Source organism: Lutra lutra, chromosome 17 (assembly GCF_902655055.1).
Source record: "Lutra lutra chromosome 17, mLutLut1.2, whole genome shotgun sequence".
In the NCBI taxonomy this organism is placed as follows: Eukaryota; Metazoa; Chordata; class Mammalia; order Carnivora; family Mustelidae; genus Lutra; species Lutra lutra.
Window position 1 is genome coordinate 47806978 of NC_062294.1, and position 20718 is coordinate 47827695.

A 20718-nucleotide genomic window follows, 5' to 3' on the forward strand; every position below is an offset into this window, starting at 1 on the left:
CCTGTGAGCTCCCAGACCCAGGCCAGACTGAAGCCAGCTGTCACTCAAGTGAGCTAAGAAACTTGGTTTTGCTCAAGCTGGTTGGGTTGGAGCCTGTCACTCAGAACTAAGAGTCCTGAGTGATGGGTAAGTGGTCGGTGACCAACAGAAGAGCCTTGGATTCAAGGCCTTGAATGCCAGGCCAAGGCTTTATTCCTGATGGTCAAACAGGGTTCCATGGGGAACCCTTCGCTCAGCCTACCCCTTAAATGTCAATGACCCTTCCTTATGACTTTCTCTGTCCTTGCTCTTCTGTCCAGTGGAGGAGGGAGAGGAGATGGGTCTCCTAGACGTCCACAGCGCCCTGAAATGATATGCCCGGTTTGTGTGTACAAGTATCTTTCCGAGCTCAGGACCTGTGGCTTCCTTCTGATTCTCTAAGCAGTCTGATTTAATGAGTTTGAAAGGTTCTTCCACACCCGCTTCTTGGCAAGCCCTCGGGCCCTGGGGCAGCATTCTGACATCTTCATAAAACCAACATACTGAGCCCTTGGCTAGGCAGTCTTCCTTCTTCGTGCCATCTCAACTGCTCTCACAACAGCCCACTGGTTTAAGTGCTACTGTCATTCCCGTTTTACAGATGGGCAAGTTGAGGCACAGAGAGATTAAATGATATTTTTGTACAGATGGTTGCTTGGGGCCAGCCATCCTGGTTCTGCCACGTGCCCACTCTATGACCTTGAAAAGGTCAAACATAGGCGGTTCCCTGGGGCAGCTGGAAACTGACAAAAGCTGGCTGGAGCCTAGACCAATGCTCTGGGGCCGGCCTCCCGTCTCCATGGCAACAGAGGCCCCAAGCTGCCCCCAGCACGGGCTGGCCTCCGCAGCCCAGCTCCAACAGGACATCTGGCTCACCCTACGAGCACCAACATGGTTCCTGCCCAAAGCCCAGATTCACTGTCAGAGAGGTGTGACTCTCAGGAAAACAGAGGGGGCCGCTCACCCTCAGGGGTTCCTGGGGGGGCAAGCTCGGCCCCCGACACCCACTGATGACAGCCAAGGTGGTAGAAGAAGAGGCCATCTTCATAGCACTTCTCCTCCTGGTAATGGGTGTGCACGTTGCCCCCTGGGAAAGGAGGAAAGGGGCACAGCTGGCAAGCCTGGCAAAGATGGGGACCCCCAGGCAGGGAGCCTCAGCTCAGTGTGGGTGTGGGGCCCTGACAGGCAGGCAGGCAGGCAGGCGGGACCAGGGAGCCTCCTCACCATAGACCACCATGTAGTTCCCCAGGACACTGGCTGTGTGGAAGGCTCTCTCCCGCGGGCCCTGAAGCCCATCCCGGCCCTTCAGGGTGGTCCACACACGCCGATCCACATGAAAGAGCTCAGTGGAATTCACCCGCACAGAGAACCTATCGGGAGGGGCAGAGGAGGGCCTAAGGGCAGGAAGGGCTTCTCTCCCTTCTCCAGGCTCTCAAGAGCCCCATGATTGGTCAGGGTGAAACTGGCGTGATGGGGTTTATGTCCCCACCCGCCTCCCAGTGGACAGGACCCAGGTCTGGTCATCTCTGGGTTCTGCACATCATTTAGCCAGGGCTGGCCTTGACCCAGCAGGGTGTAGATGAGTGGACAGATGGGTGGAAGAATGCGGGAAGTAAGTGGCTAAGAGACTGAATGAAGGGTTAGAGAGTCAGTGAGCAGATGAGCAAATAAAAGAACGAGTGAACTAGGGAATGACCTAAGGAAGGAAGGCCTGGATGATTGCAAAAGTCCATCAATGGGCAAAGACCACTAAAGACTGAAGACCCAGGTGACCAGGCCAGGCTTGGCCCTGCAGAGCAGGTCACTCACCGGGCAGTGGAGGGCCGGTGTCCACCGTGAACCAGCAGGGTGCGTGAGGGCACGTGGAACACCATGGAGTGGCCAGTGGCGGCAGGGGGCCGCCCACCGGCCGGAATCACCTGCTCCCAGTAGCCTCCACTGGTGCCATCGAGGCGGAAACGGAAGAGGCCAGAGGAGAAGAGGTCGTGCTGCGTGCGGCCACCGGACACATAGAGCCAGACATCGTCCACCAGGGCAGCTGCGTGACCTGCCAGGCCTGGTGGCCCTGAGGAACCCAAGGCAGGTGGTGCAAGGAGCTCCCAGTGGCCCCCGCCCAGCGGGCTAAAGGCCCACACGTCACTGGTGAGGGAGCCATCAGCCAGCTCGCCGCCCATGAGCACCAGGGAGCCGGCCCAGGCCACAGCCACGTGGGAGTGCCGGGCAGCCTGTGGGCAAGAGACCGGGAGACAGGATGGTGACACAGAGTGACAAGAAAGCCAGCCAGAGAGAGAGAGAGGTAGAGACAGAGACACAGAGAAAAACAGAGATACACAAAGAGAGAAAGGAAGACAGACCCAGCAAGATAGACACAAGCAAAGAAGAACAAATTAAAAAAAAAAAAAAAAAAGGAGGCTGGGGGGTAGGGATAGGGGATAGGGATAGGGGAGATGGCAGAGAAAAGCAGAGGGAGAGACAGACTGATAGACAGCCCAGCAGAGACACAGAGACCAAGAGAGAGCAGAAGACCAATGGGCAGAAACAAAAATGGAGAGAGAAACCAAGAGAAAGAGACAGGAGATTCACAGAAGAGTAAGATGCAAAAAAGGAGATACAGGAAGCAAAAAGAAAGCCAAACGCAGAAAAGCGGCACTGGGAGGACGATGTGGGCCTATATCAAGCAGCAAGGCTGCAGGCGTATGGGGTGGTGGGGTCTCTCTAGGGGGCCCTAGCTGGGGCTGCTGGAGTGGACAGGCGCTTCTGAGCGGGGTGGGGAGTCAGGCAGCCTGGGTGTTGGGGGGCAGCGGGGATTCATACCGGGGCAGGACTCAGGTCCCAGCGCTCCCAGGTGTTGGCAGAGAAGTTGTATAGGACCAGGTCCCCCAGGGCACTATTGAGGTCCTGGCCTGTTGAGGGACAGAAGGGCTCAGGCCCTGGCCACAGGCTGCCAGGCCGCCAGACCCCAGATGCGTGCCCCATCAGCTCACCTCCAAAAACGGCCAGCAGCCCCGGTGGGGACAGGAAGGCACCGGCCGCCCCGATCCGGGCTGAGAAGGCGGGGTCCTCAGCACTCACGTTGTGCCACCAGCCAGCCCCCTGGTTCTCCCATAGGTGCAGGTCACAGGCACGTCCCAGGAAGCCAGGCTCACAGCGGCATGGTCCCAGGGGCTGGAGGGGGATGGGAACACAAAGGCAGGGATGGAGAGAGAAAGAGAGAAAGGGGGAGGAGAGACGAAGCCAGGGGGAGACACGGGACCAAAAGGGAGAAGGAAAAAGGTGGACAGGAAAGGAGAAATGGAGTAACAGCCAGGAAGAAGACAGGCCAACAGACAGAGGAAGAAAGGGACATAGAGACACAACCGGAGAGAAGCAGAGAGATAGGAAAAAGCAGACAGACCATCAAGAAAAGGGAATGGGAAAGACAGAAGGCCCTGGAGAGGAAAATGAGGACAGACAGCAAGAGAGACTGGAGGAGAAGGCAGCGATGAGGGCAAGGTCAGCCTAGGCTGGACGACCTCAGTCTGGGGAGGTGAAGGCAGGAGGGCTCAAGATATGATCCAGTCCCGAGGCTGGGTGTGCACGGCTAAGGCACAAGGTCAGTGGTCAGCAGGCAGAAGTCAGGGCTGCGGGCCCAAGGCCAGAAAAAGTGACTGGGTGGGATGATGGAGTCCGGCGGGCAAGGGGAAGGCAGGTGGGTTCACCGGCGAAAGGTAGGTTACAGGCAGGAAGGGTGGACGCAGGCACAGGAGGGGTCCCAGATGAAGGCGGTGGGGCTGGAGGGCAGATGGGAGTGGGGTCTGGGAGGAGAGGGGAGTCCTGTGGGTGACAGCAGGGTCCTAAGCGGGGATGGCTGTCCTGGAAGGGGCCAGGGAGTTTCAGGCAGGGGCACATAGAGCAGTAGGTGTGGTCACCTGGGGGCGGGGGACACACAGCTTGGGGACAGGCTCACCGAGGTGCAGGTGCCATGGCTGCCGCAGTAGGCTGAACACTCCTGCAGGCTGCAGTCAGGGCCCCCCCAGCCAGGCTCGCAGGCGCATACCCCAGGGGCCCTGCACTGCCCTCGGCCGCTGCAGCCCCCAGGGCACAGGGAGAAGCGGAAGGAGGCATTGAAGCCCAGAAGGTTGTAGTTGGCATCGCTGAAGAGATGCAGCAGCATCTGCAGGCACAAGGTGGGCACGGCTGCAGGGGCTCCGGGGACTGGACTGGGAGGGTGGGCTGCTCCCATCCCCACCCCACCGGGCACGTCCCCGCCTCCTTTCTTGGTCTCTCTCCACCCTTCTTTGCTGCCAACTCTCTCTTGCTGGGTCTCTGCCCCTCCCCCTCTTTTGTTTTCTTCTGTGTATCGACCCCTCTTCCTCCAAACTCCACCCAGACCTCCAGCCAGAGACCCCCACCAACCAGCCCCACCAACCTTGCCTGAGGAGGCCTCGATGGGTGGAGGCCGAGTGCTCCCACTCAGACTGGCAAGCAGGGGCCCTCGGGGAGAGTCCCCGTCATACACGAACAGGTAGTCGTAAGTGCATTCCGTGTCCAGGAAAAGGAAGTCCAGCAGGATCCGGTGCTGAGTGCTTGGGGCTGGGCAGGGAGAGTAGGGGGTGCTGGGCTCAGATGTGGACCCTCTTCCCGTGCCTCCATGTACCCCACCCCAAAATACCAAGGCCTGCCTGGTGATGTTGAAGGCCTGAAGATAGGTCAGACCTGAGCTCTGCCTTCGAGGGGCCCCCTGGTCTCAACAGCCCGGGGAGATCAGAGCAGTGACAGCCAGAGAGATGGGGGCCAGAAAAGGAATTACAGTGTCAGCCCCAGAAAGGACTCCTGAGACCAGGCTGAACACCTCCCACCACTCCGGCAGCCAAGCTGAAGGGCCCCAGAAAGAACCCCCCCGGGGGTCACACAGAGCTCTGAGCCTCCGACACTAAGCCTGAGGGTCAGGGAAGAGGCCAGTTTCTTCCCCCTGGATGGACCAAACCTTGGAGTACCACAGCTCCTCTCCCCTCCTCCCCAGGTCTCCACTCGGTTTCTTGTAGTAGCTAAAGGCACAGACTTGAGCCAGCCTGCCTGGGCTCACATCCTGACTCTGCCACTTACTAGCTACTAGCTGTGTGGCCTCGGGCAAGTCTCCTAACCTCTCTGGATCTGTTTCTTCATCTGGAAAGTGGAGTTATAACAGTCCTAAGGCTGACTGAAACTTCTTGGCCTCTCCCATCAAGAGGGGAGGGGCTGATTCCTCACCCCTTGTACCTTGGGAAGACCCTCCAAAAGACTAGCGTGACTGACACAGAGCAGCAAAGTGGACATTCTGGCCCTTGCACAGCTGGATCAGAGAAGCCTCGCAGCTTCTACCTGGACATCCTAGAATGCTCCTTCTCAGAACACAGCTGTCAAACTCCGAAAAGCCAAAGCTACATGGGGTGGGGGGAGGGGCGCGTGCCAGCGTCCCACCTGACAACCCCAGCTGAGCCTCCAGCTGATGGCCAGCAACCACCAGCCCCTCCAGGGAGCTTTCATGGACGTCTGGCCCAGATGAGTGTTCAGATGACCGCAGTCCCAGTGGACATCCAGCTATGACCACGGGAGAGGCCTAGCCCTCCGTAACCCCCATCCCACATCTCACACTGGGGGCTCGGGAAACTAGACCTGGGTTCCTGCTCGGCTCCTGACCTGCTGGGGGACCCTGCGCCAGCCCCTTCCCTGATGTCCCTCAGCACACTCCCCTGCGTACTAGAGATGCTCACACACCACTCACTAGCCGGTTCTTGGGCTGGTTCCACAGGCTCTCTGAGCCTTGGTTTCCTTTACGTAAAATGGAGATACTCCCCCCACCCACGGAGGCTGATGGGAAGATTCAAGATGGCGACTCCCAGGCCTCGCTGTCTCTTCCCAGGCTCACTGATTCAGCCTCCTCCCTGGCCTCCCGTCTTGCCCTGACAAGGCTCCCTGAGAGATTGTCCCCACTTGGCATCTGGCCCTGGCCCTACCCTGTTCAAAAGCCCTCCATGGCTGGGGCACCTGGGTGGCTTAGTTGTTATGTGTCTGACTCTTCATTTCAGCTCAGGTCACGACCTCAGCTAAGCGTGGAGCCTGCTTAAAGAGTCTCTCTCTCTCTGGGGCGCCTGGGTGGCTCAGTGGGTTAAAGCCTCTGCCTTTGGCTTGGGTCATGATCTCAGAGTCCTGGGATAGAGCCCCACTTCGGGCTCTCTGCTCAGTGGGGAGCCTGCTTCTCCCTCTCTCTCTCTCTGCCTACCTGTGATCTCTGTCTGTCAAATAATTAAATAAAATCTTAAAAAAAAAAAAAAGAGGGGCGCCTGGGTGGCTCAGTGGGTTAAGCCGCTGCCTTCGGCTCGGGTCATGATCTCAGGGTCCTGGGATCGAGCCCCGCATCGGGCTCTCTGCTCGGCGGGGAGCCTGCTTCCTCCTCTCTCTCTGCCTGCCTCTCTGCCTGCTTGTGATCTCTCTCTGTCAAATAAATGAATAAAATCTTTAAAAAAAAAAAAAAAAAGATTTTCTCTCTCTGGTTCTGCTCTTGGTTTTGGCACCAAAAAAAAAAAAAAAAAAAAAAGATTCTCTCTCCCTCTGCCCCTCCTTCTCCCGCACTTGCTCACATGCTCTCTTAAAAAATAAATAAATAAAATAAAGCCCTCCATGGCTCCCCACCATCCCCAGAACAAAGCCCAGCTCCCTAACCTGAAGTCTGAAGTCTCATTTGTCTCATGTCAGCCTACTCCTTGTAACTCCATCAGGAGCTGGGCCTTTGCACAAGCCTCTCTCCCTGGAGCACCTACTCCCTTGGTAAGAGCAAACTCCTCCAGGAAGCCTTCCCTGATCCCCCCCCATTGCTAGGTTAGGTGCCTATCTTGGGGGCTCTCGCTTTCCATTATAACCTTCATTTCTCTGAGCCAGGACCACCTATGTCTGCGTCTGTCTCCTCTGCAGCCAAGGAGGCCCATGGGGCAGGGCCTAGGCCTAACTCATCTTGGGGTCCCTCCCTGACATTAACCAGCACAGTGCCTGCCACTGAGTGAGGGCTCAGGAAATGCTGGATGAAGGACTGAAGAACCACACAAAAGAAAGAATACTGAAAGGCACCTGGGTGGCTCTGTTGGTTAAGCCACTGCCTTCGGCTCAGGTCATGATCCCAGAGTCCTGGGATTGAGTCCCATAACGGGCTTCCCCTGCTCTGCAGGGAGCCTACTTCTTCCTCTCCCTCAGCCTCTCCCCCTGCTTGTGCTCTCTGTCAAATAAATAAATAAAATCTAAAAAAAAAAAAAAAAGAAAGAAAGAAAGCTGGCTAAAGTTGGCAGCTCTCCCTCCAGAATCCTCAAAAACATCACACAGACCCAAACCATGGTCTGGGGAATGAAGAAGAACCATTTCACCAGACCAGGCAACCAGACCTCCCAGAATCTTGCCAGCCTCAACCAAAATATAAAGCTCAGTTCCCAGAATCACAACAAGTACATCTTTGTCAAGGGCATGCCGGAAGCCAGCTCACTATCTGCTTTCCCCAAGGTCCTCCCTAAGTTCAAGATCTCCTGCTTCCACCCAACACGGACTCCACCCCATGTCCCCCTGGACAGAGGTTCAACCCCAAAACTCCCTGCTTTTCATTTTCTTTTTAGATTTATTTATTTGAGAGAGAGAGAGAGAGAAAATGTGCGCACGGGGGTGGGGAGAATGCAGAGGGGAGGGGCAGAGGGAGAGGGAGAGAGAAACCCAAAGTAGATGCCACGCTGAGCTAAGTGAGGAGCCTGACTCGAGGCTCGATCTCACAACCCTGAGATCACAACCTGAGCTGAAACCAAGAGCTGGACGGTTAACCAGCTGCACTACCCAGGCACCCCAACCCCCTGCTTTTCAAAAGCAGAACGCCTCTTTATTCATGAGGATATTATGAGGACTGCCTACGATAAAGTGTGGATGTGGTACAAAAGGAAGTGGGTCAGCTGCTTATTTTTTAAAAGACGGGGCAACATGCTGGTTCTCAAAGGTGACAGGCACTGGGAAGCATGGGAGATCAAGGAGGATCTGGAAGTGGCCTGGACTCCCTATTCCAACGTCCAGCCAGGTGGTCCCCAGATCTCACTAGTGAAACTTCCCAAATACCTCTCTGTGCTCTCAGCCCCTCTCCACCTCCTCCTCTCTTGCAGGATGAGCATACCAAGTCTCTAGGCCAGCCCCCACCAGGCAGGTGGCTCTAAATCCTGCTCAAGATCATTCTGTGGCTCCCCACCAATGCCAAGAGAAAAAGCCAAGTTGCTCAGCATGACATTCAAGGTCTTCCTTCCCCTGCTTGGGGCGTCCTCCATACCTCTCAGCCAGCAGTCCGATCAGACCAGAAAAACCTAGACATGGCTCCTGAGACACATCAACCTCTCTTTTGTCTTCACAGAAGCTGTTCCTTTTTCTCACCCAGCAAACTCCTATGTATGCCTCAGAACCCTATCCAAGGGCTCCTCTTCTGTGACCCCCCAGAAGAATACTCTCATCCCCCTAGACCCATCTACCCAACCCCTCTACCTCCTTCTGTCTTAAGCCCTGAGCGTACTGTAGGAATAACATCTGCAGCCAGCCTTACCGTCCCCAACAAGGCTGGGGCTCTTTAAGGCCAAAGAATGATGTGTACATCAAACACATACCATACTTCCTATCCTGTGCCCCCCCACACCCCCAGACAGGAATGGACCCCACGCTGGGGACAGACACACTCATCCTCAAGAAACTGGCTTCATCCATATTCCATACAATGGCCATGGGGACCTAAAGCATAAATCAGATCATGCCCTTCCCTGTTCAAAACCCTCCCACAACTTCCCAGTGTCCCTGGATAAAGACCAAAGTCTGCAGCCTGTAAAGGGAGACCGTGCGTGATCTGGGACATCACTCCTCTGGCTTTTGCCCAGAACCTTCTCTGGGGTACTCTTACCACTCCTTGGATGCCAGCTCCTACATCCACTGCCGAGAAGCCTTCCTGGACTTCTCCAGCCACTGCCTCTGGACTTCTCATGACACCTCCCTAATGCCCTCAGGATAGAGCTCAAAATCAGTCCTCCACCCTCTGGTTCACGGTTTGTCTTCCTATATTTGTGTCCTAGCACAGATACGTATTCTGTGTCATAGCACAGATTTCTAGGTCCTCAAAAACATCAGCCCTCCTGCTACCAGGCCTTTGTATGGGCTATACTCCTGGCCTGGGGGGGGGCCTTCTGTTCCCTCTTTCATATGCTTTTGGTCTTAGCTACAGGCCAAGCTAAATCAGACGTTCTCTGGGGTTCCCACTCCTTGGGGGTGGGTCTGCTTCCCCCACTGGACCAGGAGCCCATAAGGGTAAGGATGGGGCCTTTGCATAGGCTGTTCCCTCTGGAATGCTCTTCCATCCTCCTGGGTGATTCCTGTTGGTCCTTTGGCTCTCAGCTCAGACATCTTCTCCCCCAGGAAGCCCTCTCTCTTCTCCCAGCCCCCAGGCCAGCTACTTCCTCTGGCTCCCAAAGGCCCCTGGGGTTCCTCCATCACAGTTCCAACCACTTTAGGTTTTTACTGTCTATTCATGTGTTTGTCTTCCCCACTGGATTTTAAGCCCCAAGTCATCACAGATCGTTAGAGTTGCCTTGGTCTGTTATGTCCCAGTAGCAAATATAATGTCTGGCATATGAATGGGAAAAAAAAAATGCCTTTACTGGACTACTTTTAAAATAACAGTATTACCCTAATACCATTTACTGTGTACTTACCATGTGCCAGGCACGTTAAGTAATGATCTCATTGAATTCCAACAACCCTATGAAGTCAGTACTAGTATGAATGCTACCTGGGAGGAGGGGAAGCTGGACCTCACAGAAAGGAAGCTGCAGTGGAACCCAAATTTGAAGCAGGTGGTTGGGCTAAGAGCCCAAGTTGCTAACAATTATTCAGAATATCTCTCACTTAAGCTCTTGGCTTGTAACTGTCCATCTGGGCCTGTGTGCAACTCCCCCACCAGGCTTCCAGGCCTCCCAGGACAGGGCCCACGTTGGCTGCGCTTCAGAGCAAAGGGCCCGGACCAGAACAGGGATGTGGGAATGCGGTGAGTGGGATTAATGAGTGCACAAATGAATGAATTAGCGAATGGGTGGGTGTGTGACCCACGCGGCCCCACTCACCCTCGATGAGCCACTCGCAATTGCCATTGACGCTGTAGTTGCCCGCACCATCCGTCACGAAGCCGGGCGCCTCCCGCAGCACTTGCCGCTGCCCCTTACAGTCCCCTGCCTGGGCCCCAGGGAACAGCTGCCCCAGCAGGGCCAAAGATAGAGCCAGAGCCACTGCCGGAGCCTTGTCCGGGGCCATTGCCGCTTCCCGCACTGACTCTGACAGACTAGAACAGGCCTTATTAAAGACAGGGAGAGGGGGCGCCTGGGTGGCTCAGTGGGTTAAGCCGCTGCCTTCGGCTCAGGTCATGATCTCGGAGTCCTGGGATCGAGCCCCGCATCGGGCTCTCTGCTCTCTCGGGGAGCCTGCTTCCTCCTCTCTCTCTGCCTGCCTCTCTGCCTGTGATCTCTCTGTCAAAAAAAAAAACAAAAACAAAAAAAAAACAAAACAAAAAAAAATAAATAAATAAAGACAGGGAGAGGACCCTCCCTGCGGCGTGAGGCCCTGCAAATGTGACCTCTATAGACGGGACATGGTCTTGTAGACCACGGAGGTCCAGGAGTCTCAGACCCCACGAAGGGAACCGCCGCTGTAGACGGGCTCTGGAAGCCACGGGGAAGGCCCTACAGACCCATGGAAGGACCTGTAAATGGGGTCGTTATGGACGGGGCCGACCCCTAGGGACCATGGGAGTCCCTTATAATCACGGGTCCCCATAGGCTATCTGACCCCATAAACGGTGTCCGGCAGTTATAAACGCGGGCCGCTGTAGGCCGAAACGGACCTTATATACGGGTCGGTCCCCAGGGGGCGAAGGGCTCTACAGCCCGGCGGGGTCCTCCATAGAGGGTGCGGGTCGTGCCGGGCCAGGCCCGGAAGGTCCGAGAGAAACCCCTAGAGCCGGGGGCGGGGCGCGAGCGGGTGTCGGGGGCGGGGCCCGTCTTCAGGGGCTCGGGCCTGGACCCCACAGACGCACTCCCTTGCTCACCCACCCGCGCCTCCCTCCGGAGCCGGATGGACCAGATCAGAGAGACGAGGGGTTGTTCGGGCCAGAGCGGCCTGGGAAGACCCGCTGGGAGGACGAGGGGGCGGGGGCCGAGCGGCCGCTGTGGGAGGAAAGAAGGAGAGGAGGCGAGAAGTCGCAGAGACGCTGGTCAGAGCGGCCCTGGGAGGACTGCGGAGCACCCAACCCCACCCCTCCACAGAGGGCCACTTCCGGAAACTTCCCCGCCCATTTGTTCCCAGACGCGTGCGCAACAGTGATCGCCTTGGCCTGCGAAGAGAGAATTACACATGCGCAGTGCTGAAATCGCGACCCAGCCTCGGGGTACAGGTGGTTGAGGAAAGTTTGTGCCACTGGAGGGCGCCTCTACCTCTGACTGGAGAAGGAACGGTAAAAATAGAGGAGCCGCACAGTAGGAGAGTTCTGTTAGATGCTTCAGATATTCAGTGCTCCCAGATTCGGGGCCCGTATCAAGGCCAGGTTATTCAGGCCCTCCCAAAGTGCCATTTCACGGGTGGACACACTGAGGCCCAGACCCTGGAATGGTTCATGCTCCGCTCCGCCTCTGAGAACCATCAAGATGTAAAGAGTCCATCTTATAGATAAAAACTCAACGAATCCGCTTTATTTTGGCAAGAAGGGAAAAAGTCTTTTTGCCGGGGACCTAAGGGAGGGCCCCCGGATGGAGACAGGGGTGGGCCGAGGTCACAGAGATCCAAGGGAAGGTTTCAGAGTCGAGACCAGATTCACAATATCCGTCCCAGGAGCAATGGCTGGGGGTCGCGGAGTCCTGGAGAGTCACGGGCAGGGTCCCGGCGATCGTCACTGGTGTTCCGGGGTCCGGCGGGATCAGAGGTCTCGGAGGGGGCCAAGGGGCCGTAGGTCTCGAAACAGCGGGAGCCCAGAATCCGGCGCCGCTCGGGGCAGGGGCTGAGGGAGGGGACGGGGAGAGCGGCTCCCGCGGGACCGTTTGGCACAAAAGTTGGGGGAAGGGGCGGGGGAAGGAGCGGGACAATACGCACCCATACCTGGGCGCGCGGGGTGGGGAGGGTCGGGAAGGCCTGGGATGGCAGAGCCCTGGGGCCGGGATAGAGCGGGGATCCGGAGCCCGGCCGGGGCCCGGCACGCGGACCATGGGGTGGGGGTGGGCAAGGGTGCTCAGACCGGGGGTGCGGTGCCCCCGGCCCTGTGCATGCTGAAGTATTCGGTGAAGCCGGTGTGCGGCGCCGCCGTCTGGGGCACGAGCGGCTGGTAGGGCGGCGTCGGGCCATCCCAGCTCGGGTCGGCCGCCTTGGGGAACCGAGCGGGAAGGGGCGGGGAGGCCGCGCCCGGCTCGGCCATGGTCACCACGCGGCCCCTCGGGGCCACCGCCGCCGCCACCGCCGTCTCCTCCACCTGCTTCCCGGCCTGGGAGGGGGGTCAGGGTCAGAGGCCGTCCAGGACCCACGGGGGGCAGATGCGGCCCCGAAGTCCCGACCCCCTCCCCGCAAAGGAGCCCCCCCCCCCGAGGTGCGGGCGCAAGTGTCAATCAGGGAAGGAGCGGGTGACCGGGCGCCTGGGCAGCGGGGCCAGGTACTCAAGGGGCGGCGTCGGAGCACGCGGGGCGAACTCCGGCGGCGGCCGGAGAGTTGGGGGAGAGCCGCGGAAGGCCGGTGGCGGGGGCACGGCGCGTGGCGTCTGCGGGGGCGTGCGCAACAGCGCCAGGACCCAGTCCGGCAGGGTGGGCGCCGGCGCCGGGGTGCAATCGCGGCGCGGTGTTGGGGCTCGCGGCGTGCGAAAGGCTGGGGGTGGGCTGAGGCGTCTGGGAGAGGGGGGCGGCGGCGGGGCCGGGAGCGGGGTCAGGTACTCCAGGGGCGGCGCCAGCAGCTCCTCGTGCGCCGGGAGCGCGGGGCTTACGGAGGAGGCGGGCGGGGGGATGGAGAAGAGCTCCGTGAAGTTGGGCACCGAGTCGCTGATGAACGTCACGTTCCCATAGACGTGCTGCGGGAAGGCCTTGTCGGTGGATTGGCTCCCTCCGGGCCCCGGGGCCCCGGCTGAGGCGATCTGTGACGTGCGCACGTGGTACGGGAAGTTCTTGTTGGCCGCAGACGGGCGGGTCATGATCTGGGGCGAGAGGCCAAGTGCTGGTTGGAGAAACACTGTCCAGGCCTCAGGCCGGCTCCGTAAACATGGGGTCCTAAGGATTTCCCCTCACTTGACATCCCACAGGATTCCCTGCGGCCCCTCAGCCTGGATTAGGCACCTACTCTGGGCTTGCACCTTTTTCCTCCATCCACCGCCCTGTGATGCTTCCTCCATCGGGGCCCTGATCACTGACTTATTGCTGGTCGGTTAAGTGTCAGCGTCCTTCACTGTGCGGTATGACAGCCACTGGCTGTATGGAGCTATTTACGTTTAAATTAATTAAAAGGAAACAACGAAAATTTTTGTCTTCACACTAGCTACATTTAAGTGCTTAGTAACCACATGTGGATAGTAGCTACTGCATTGAACAGCACAGAGTACAGAATATTTTCATAATCAGAAAGATCAATTGGGACAATACCAGGTAGATTCTAGAATGCTAGCACCATGAAGGCAGGAATTTGTTCAGTTCCCTGCTGAATCCCCAATACCTTCTAGAACAGTACCTGGCTCATAAGCGCTCAGTAAATATTGGCTGGATGTAGAGATGTGTCTAGTCTAGTAGGTCACGAGGGCAGGGACTGGGTGTGACTCTAGCACTGCACATGGGAGCCCAGTATGACTTCCCAACCACCCCCCCCCCCAAGGCTGTGCTCAGTAAGGACAAGGAATGCGGGAGGTGGACCTGTGCTCAACTGAGCATGTTTTAGGAAAAAAACTGGCTAAAGGTGAAATATAGCTAAAAGGGCGCTGCATTTCCATGTTCATTGTCCCACAGCTCATTGAGTATGGGATCTGGGGCACATTGATAAAACTACCTGATCCTCGCTGGGGAAAAGGGACTGCAGTGCCTACTTGGAAAGATGAGGAGACGGCAGAAACGCAAACCCCTGATGCAGAGCTCAGCAAGTGATGGTTCCCAGCATTTCCCTTTCTGTCCCTTTCTGACTTCCTGCAGAGTTTCCAGAAGGGCTGTGCTGGGAAGGTGAATCTTTAACTTAAGTCAGACTGTGGGTTGGAAGATGGGGGACGGGGCCTGTGACTGAGTACATTCCCCACCCAGAGCATATTATGGACACCTGGGGTCAGGCAGGCTCCAGGGCCCTCATCAATGTCTGTATTCCTGTCTGGCTCCCCCTGCTGGAGAAGGATTGGGCTCAAAGTCCCTGCCCTAATACCAAAGGCCATGGAGCCCTCGCAGGTCACCTCCCTGTTTAGGCCTTAGTTCCTTCCCCTTTCTGTAGAGTGGATTCAACAACCATTACCCATCCTGTCCTGAGGCTGGTCTGACAATTAAACAAGATGTATGAACGTATAGACACATGAACTGTCTCCCAGAAGGCCAGATAGGATATAAACCAGGGCAAAGAAGAGGTTTGGTGCTGATATCTTCTTGATATCACTCAGATCTAGGCCCCTGGGACCCCAGCCTGGCCCACCCCACCTGCTTCTTCCTGAACAATGGCCTATAATGACAGATGGGAGAAGGTGACAGGGAAGGGAGGAGTAGTGACGAAGGGGTTTGGGAAAGGCAGGATACAGAAGGGAAATGTGAGAGTCTGGGGACACAGGTCCGGAATGGGAATGGGAGGGGGTCAAAGAAAGAGGGTGGGGTTGTTGGAGTTGTTGGGCGCCCGACTGGCTCAGTTGGTACAGCATGTAGCTTCTTCATCACAGCGTCATGAGTTCAAGCCTCATGTTGAGTGTAGAGTTTATTTAAGAAAAAAACACAGGACAGGGGGGTGGATAGGGTTGGGGAAGAGGCCAGATGGGAGCAAGGAATAGAAGAGGGTGGACTTTGGGGGGATCACAGGAGAGCAGCCTGCAGGAACCCAGCAGACTCTCAATGTCTGTTGGGTGACTAAAGGGATGAAATGAAGGAAATGGATGGAGAGCTAAGAACAGAAGGTTCAGTCTCATGCAACCTCCGCCCATTAGGCTCCCACCCAGACCTGGATGCCCTTCCTCACCAGGAACACGCCATGGGCATACAAATGGATCCCCAGCTGGATTCCATTGACAATCTTCTCCCGGGCCCACTTGGGGATCCCAAAGTTGGCGATCAGGGCCATCACAGGAACTGCAAAGAACCTGAAGTGGAGGCACTGGGTCAGCAGAGACACTGCCCCTGCCCTCGTCCCCACCCCAGGGCCCCAGCTCCCCTGCCACACACACACACACACATAGGGCCCAGGTGGGTCCCAAACTGGAGAAAAGCCAGTGTGACCTTCAGAAGCCAGAGGTTAAAAGGGGGCAGGAATCCCACTGGCCTGGGAGATTCTGGAAGGCAAAGACTAGGTTGAATTTAACTCAGTTCCACCCCGCCCCAAATCCCCAGTGCCTGAGAGGAAAAAGATGTTTGGTGAATGAATTAACAAAGGAGCATAACAGTTAAGGACTCACTGTGTATCACATATATAAATTCATTAAATCTCACAATGATGCTATGAGGCAAGTACAATTTTCATTCCCATTAAACAGGTAAGGAAACTGAGGCCAACAGAACTTCCTTGATTTGCGTGAGGTCCCACAGCTTACAAGCTTTAGAACTGGGACCTGAACACAGGCAGTCAGGCTTAGAATCTGCCTACTGTACTGCTATGTCATGTTGAATGATAGAAAATCACAACTAGCTTTTATTGAACACTTAACTATGTGCCAGATACAAGGCCCTTACATATTGCCTGACGCATGCTCAAGAAAATGCTTTCTTTATGAGTAGGCAACCTGAAGCTCTTTTTTTTTTCTTAATTTGGGAAAGTGATTTTTTTCCAGGTCACAAAATGAGTCAATGGCAGACTCTGGGACAGCTGCCTCACTGAACAGGGCCTGAGAAATGGACAGCGGTTTCCAGGAAGCCCCAGGACCAGGAGACAGGGACGGGTTGAGGGCCCAGCATGTCTCACCAGAGGGTGTAGGCAGCAAAGAAGGGCACATAGAAGGGCTGCTTCTCCGGGAAGTGGCGCAAGGAGATGAACACGGCGTAGGAGAACCACACGTAAGCCGCCACCTGCAGCCCAATGAGCCCATAGCCTGCCGGCGACTCATACGTGTACAGTACCTGGCCCGGGTCAAAGAACTGGACCCAAAGAAGAGGGTTCATCATAGCCCTGACCCCCTGCCCTCCTACACAGGGACCCCCAGACCCCACTCCTAGGCACCCAGGGGGCAGAGGTACTTGGTCAGGACAGAAGCAGCAGGAGAGCACAAAATGGAAACAGAAGCACATAGAGGAAGAGAATACCTTAGCTACAAGGGGCCCAATAAGGGGCGAGGCACCTGCCATGCGTGAGAGTTTCATTTACATCAACTCGGTGAGTCAGGTCTTATTATCACCCCACTTCACAGAGGGGGAAACTGAGGCTAAGAGGGACACATTTGGGCCAAAGTCAAAGCCAAGGTGATATAAAGTTTTAGAGGAGCCCCCCAGGGATAGGTAAGATCTTCCTACTTTTCCAGAAGAGGAAACAGGCTTAGAGGGGGCAAGAATCATCCAAGGTCAGCTAGCTGGGGAGTGGGAGAGCCAGTGTGCGGGACTCCTGAACTCTCAGGCATGACATTGAGCATAAATGTGGCAGACAGTGAGAGACGGAGGGAGGAGGAAGGATCCACAGAGATGGTGAAGAGGGGAGGCAGGCACTCAGAGAGACAGATGGGCAGGCAGAAATCACAGAGTGGGAGAGAGCGAGCCAGCAAGAGTGCGATGTGGGGAAGGGCTGGCAGACCGGTGGAGGAGGTGGCCAAAAGTCTTGGGTGGGGTGTGTGGTGGGGAGGCAAGGCCTGGGCAGTGACAGGAGGCACTCACCTCAGCCTCATAGATGAGCAGCACCACGTGGGTAAGGGTGTACAGGGTCATGTAGACAGACAACTTCACGGAACCCGAGTGGCTGATGCGGCCCCTGGCGGCCGGCCATGAGGGGAGACAGCAGGGGTGGGGGCTGTCAGGGAGAAGCGAGCAGCCACCCCCCAGATCCACCCATGTGCCCTGTTCCCTAGCCCAGCCACACCACCCCCCAGCACTCCCTCCTGCCCCAGCCTGGGCACCGTGTCACCGTGAATCCCTTCCCCAGAAGGATGAGCATCAGCAGAAAGATGAGGAAGCTGGAGGAGAAGAGCAGCTTGGCTGGGAGGAGGGAGGAGAGGGTGTGTCAGACACAGGGCTCAGAGAGAGCCCGGGCACCCTTCCCCGGCCCACTTCGTTCTCACCCAAGATCTTCAGACTCTCATTGCCAATGCCGTCGGTGGCATACTGGCCCCAGTAGATGCAGAAAAACAGGAGGCTCAGGACTGAGGGGAGAATGGGCAGAGGGAGGAAAGAACAAAAACTGGCATTGGGGCATCACTGTTCCCTAGTTCTATGATCTAGATGGGCAGAATCCCTCCTTCATCCCCATCAGGATTCTAGACCATTCCTTCCCACTGATGTCCTAGGAGACTCTGGAGTCCAGGGCCCAGCCCCTCGTCACCGGGACCCAGATGTTCAGGCCCATAGCCACCTCCTCCTCCAGACCCAAGAGTCCAGGGCCCCAGCCCTCTCCTCCCTCAGACCCAGGGGTCCAAGCCCCCAAACCCTCTTCCTTCAGACCTAGGAGTCCAGGCCCCAGCCCCTCTTCCCTCAAACCCAGGATCCAGGCCCCAGCCCCTCCTCTCTCAAACCCAGGTATCTGGACCCTAAGTCCCTCCTCTGACAGCACTCAAAGCTGGGCTACTCTAAACCTCACCCTCCACTCCGGCTGCCGCCATGAACATTTTATAAGTTGTATGGAGCAACTGACGACCCTTCAGCAAATCTAGAAGAGGTAGGGGAAGGGGGTTCACAGACAGGAAAGGAGAGTAGCCCACCTCCCCCAACCCTTCCCCCCCATAACTCCCAACCTCCCACCACTCCCACCAAGTGCTGGACTCACATCCAAAGTAACAGGAGAGGAAGAAGATGAGGATGAAGATGAGAAGGAAAGTCACATCTGTCTCCAGGATCCCTGCCGATTTGGTAGAAGGAGGAAAGGGTTCAGTCAGACTGGGTGTCAGCAGGCACCCCACTCTAGAGTCCCACAAAGATCCTGGCTTCCAGGTCCCCATATGCTCACCAAACTCATCGGCCGAGAAATGCCGTGTCCAGAAGGACTTGCCATTGGTGAGGACCATCTCATACTCCAGCTGCAGCCCATCTCCCTGTGGAGAGTGTGGAGGCCTGAGCAGGTAGGGGGGCCTGGGCAGCCAGGAGGCCAACAGCAAGGCAAGGAGGAGGAGGCCCAGGTGGCCATCCCGGCCCCTTACCCCACACTTGCTGAGTGCGATGTACCACCACCTTTCGCGCACGGAGCGGAAGCTTCGGCCGCTGGAGCAGCTCAGGTAACGGGTTCCCTCCTCTGACACTACCTGGGGAAGAGAAAGAAGGGTGAAGCCTCTTTGTGCAGCCCCCAAGTCCTCAGCCTTCAGCACCTGCCCACTCCCCCAGACTGGGCCTATACCTGACAGCCTGACCAGGCGTACTGGGTGGTGAGGTTGATGACCTGGTTGTTCTCGGGCCTGATCACGGACTCCTTGGCCAGGCAGTCCTGGAGAAGGCAAGGACATGGTCACCCCCTGACCAGCCTCAACCTTCCCTCCTCCCCCCCATATGCCCTCACGGCCTTCACCTTGTCCCCTGCCTTGTACACAGCTGGCCACTGGGATGGGTCATCGAAATAGAGGAGGATGTTCTGACAGCACTTGGCCTGCAGACCCAGAGATTTACAAGTTTGGGGGAGTCCGGGGAGCTGGGATGGCCCTTGCCTTGGGAGACAGAGGGAGTCTCCAGCCTCAGCAAGGAGACTAGTCAGGGAAGGCTCACCTCAGGGTATCGGAAGCGGAAGTCCAGTCGGCCGTAATCCGAAAGAAAGCAAAATCTTGTCAGGAAGAGCCAGTCCTGGAAAAGGGGCCCAGTCCTGCTGAGTCCTCTGAGAACTCTCCTCCACTCCACAGGCCCCCAACTTTCCTTCCCTACCCTTGGGTACCTGATTTCCCAAGAAGCATTAACGGGACCAGGTTACCTCCCAAATTCTTCTGTGATCCCTTTGCCTTTTGTGTCCAGGATTCTTGCCTCAGGTGCCTCCCCACCCCAAGTTATTTTGTCCCCTCAAAACACTTTTCCTATTTTCCCAGTGCCCTGAGAAAGACCCTGGGGGCAAGATACCCACACCAGCCACGTTCAGTCCCAGACACCATCTGACTGCCATCCCCCCCGCCGGGAGTTATGCACACACATGTCCCCCCCCTCACGGGAGTCCCAGAGACCATCTTGTCCTGGGGAATATTCCAAACGGCCCTCTCCAGACCCTGAGCAGAAGTGTGAACTCAAGGCTCTCCGCGGAGTGAAAAGTGCTGTCCCTTCAGCACCACCTCGGCGTTTTCCCCCCCCCACCCCCACCCCAAACTCTGACTCTCCCAACCCGTCCCTCCTCCCCGCCCAGCTCTGACCTCAATGCCCCTCCTATAACCCCCAAGTCTCTTCTCGACCCCACAGCCCCTCTCAGCCTCATCACTGACCCAGTCCTCCCACCGCCCCCCCAACACCAGCCCCATTCCCCCGGCGGCTCCCAGGGACTGCCGGGGACGGGCGGCAGGGGGCGGACAGCACCCTCCTCCCTCCCTTCCCTCCAGTCCCCGGGGGCCCGGCGGGTGGCATGGGAGGGCCCAGCGCGCTCACCTCCTTGGAACTGAGGTTGCCCCGCACGTACTTGGCCCGGGCGCGGGGGGGCAATGGCAGCAGCAGGAGCAGCAGCGGCGGCAGCAGGCGGCGCATAGCGGGCGCGCGCGGAGGCTCCATTCCGCCCGCTACGGGCCCCGGCACCGGCCCCAGCTCCGCTCCGGCTCCCGCTCCGCTCCGCTCCGGGCCGGCGACGGCAGCGAGAGCGCGCGGGCCGGCCAGCGCGCGCCCCCGATTAAAGGGGCCGCCGGGCGCCATGCTCCCCGCCCCCTACGCCGGGGTGCCCTGGTCTGGCGCCTTCTCAATCGGTGTGAGAGAGGGCGCTCCTTTCCTAGCCTCTCAACCCCGCCCCAGCCTCCCCTCTGGGAGTGTCCCTGACACCTCTGGCTCCCCGTGTCCTACACTGAACTCCCATTCCCCCAAGTCCTTCCTCCTCCTCTAGACTGCCATCTTGGGATGACCCCCAACCCACAGACCCCAACTCTGTCCTGACCTCCCTCGAATTTAGTCCCCAAACTCCTCTTTGCTCATCCCCGCTGGCATGACAGCCATCCCCATCTGTGTCCTCCCAAGATCCCATGGGCTCCGTGAAGTGCCCAGAGAGACATAAGAGGCAGGAGAGGGCAAACCACTTGTTCTGGGTCACAAAAGACAGAGATGGCACAACCCTGGGCCACAACCACTACACTCCATTGCCTGACCCTGTCCAGTCACGGCTCATCAGGGTGTGAAACCTGCTCACTGCCTCTCAGAAGAGGTGGTG

The 20718-nt window shown here is 57.4% G+C and overlaps 2 protein-coding genes across 12 annotated transcripts in view; both read right to left on the reverse strand.

Moving 5' to 3' along the window:
- MEGF8 (multiple EGF like domains 8) overlaps positions 1-11309 on the reverse strand; it is a 37627-nt gene extending 26318 nt beyond the window's left edge. The window contains exons 1-9 of one of the 5 annotated variants that reach the window (XM_047709833.1): positions 10609-11309; positions 10152-10381; positions 4427-4590; positions 3965-4171; positions 3003-3183; positions 2833-2921; positions 1831-2243; positions 1243-1391; positions 983-1105 (exon numbers count right to left, since the gene is read on the reverse strand). In XM_047709833.1, the coding sequence (XP_047565789.1) occupies positions 983-1105; positions 1243-1391; positions 1831-2243; positions 2833-2921; positions 3003-3183; positions 3965-4171; positions 4427-4590; positions 10152-10338 (1513 nt within the window). In that variant the 5' untranslated portion in view covers positions 10339-10381; positions 10609-11309. Of the gene's footprint in view, positions 1-982; positions 1106-1242; positions 1392-1827; positions 2244-2832; positions 2922-3002; positions 3184-3964; positions 4172-4426; positions 4591-10151; positions 10399-10608 lie in introns of those variants that run through there. The other 4 variants (XM_047709831.1, XM_047709830.1, XM_047709834.1 and 1 more) reach the window with 4 other exon arrangements.
- A 430-nt stretch (positions 11310-11739) lies between these two features.
- Positions 11740-20151, reverse strand: TMEM145 (transmembrane protein 145). Of its 7 annotated transcripts, none has more exons than XM_047709842.1 (15): positions 19956-20151; positions 19101-19175; positions 18907-18984; positions 18739-18825; positions 18545-18646; positions 18355-18439; positions 18175-18246; positions 17989-18057; positions 17474-17554; positions 17312-17390; positions 17073-17166; positions 15238-15358; positions 13040-13246; positions 12172-12550; positions 11740-12073 (listed from the first exon to the last, which is right to left on the reverse strand). In XM_047709842.1, the coding sequence occupies exons 1-15, from the start codon at positions 20073-20075 to the stop codon at positions 11890-11892; spliced, it is 1833 nt and encodes a 610-aa protein (XP_047565798.1). In that variant the 5' UTR covers positions 20076-20151; the 3' UTR covers positions 11740-11889. The 7 variants fall into 7 exon arrangements, with proteins under 7 accessions (XP_047565798.1, XP_047565802.1, XP_047565796.1 ...); XM_047709847.1 differs by lacking the exon at positions 12172-12550 and adding an exon at positions 16174-16346 and having other exon boundaries at positions 11858-12073; positions 19956-20150; XM_047709844.1 differs by lacking the exon at positions 11740-12073 and adding an exon at positions 16174-16346 and having other exon boundaries at positions 12169-12550; positions 19956-20150.
- Positions 20152-20718: the final 567 nt, after the last annotated feature.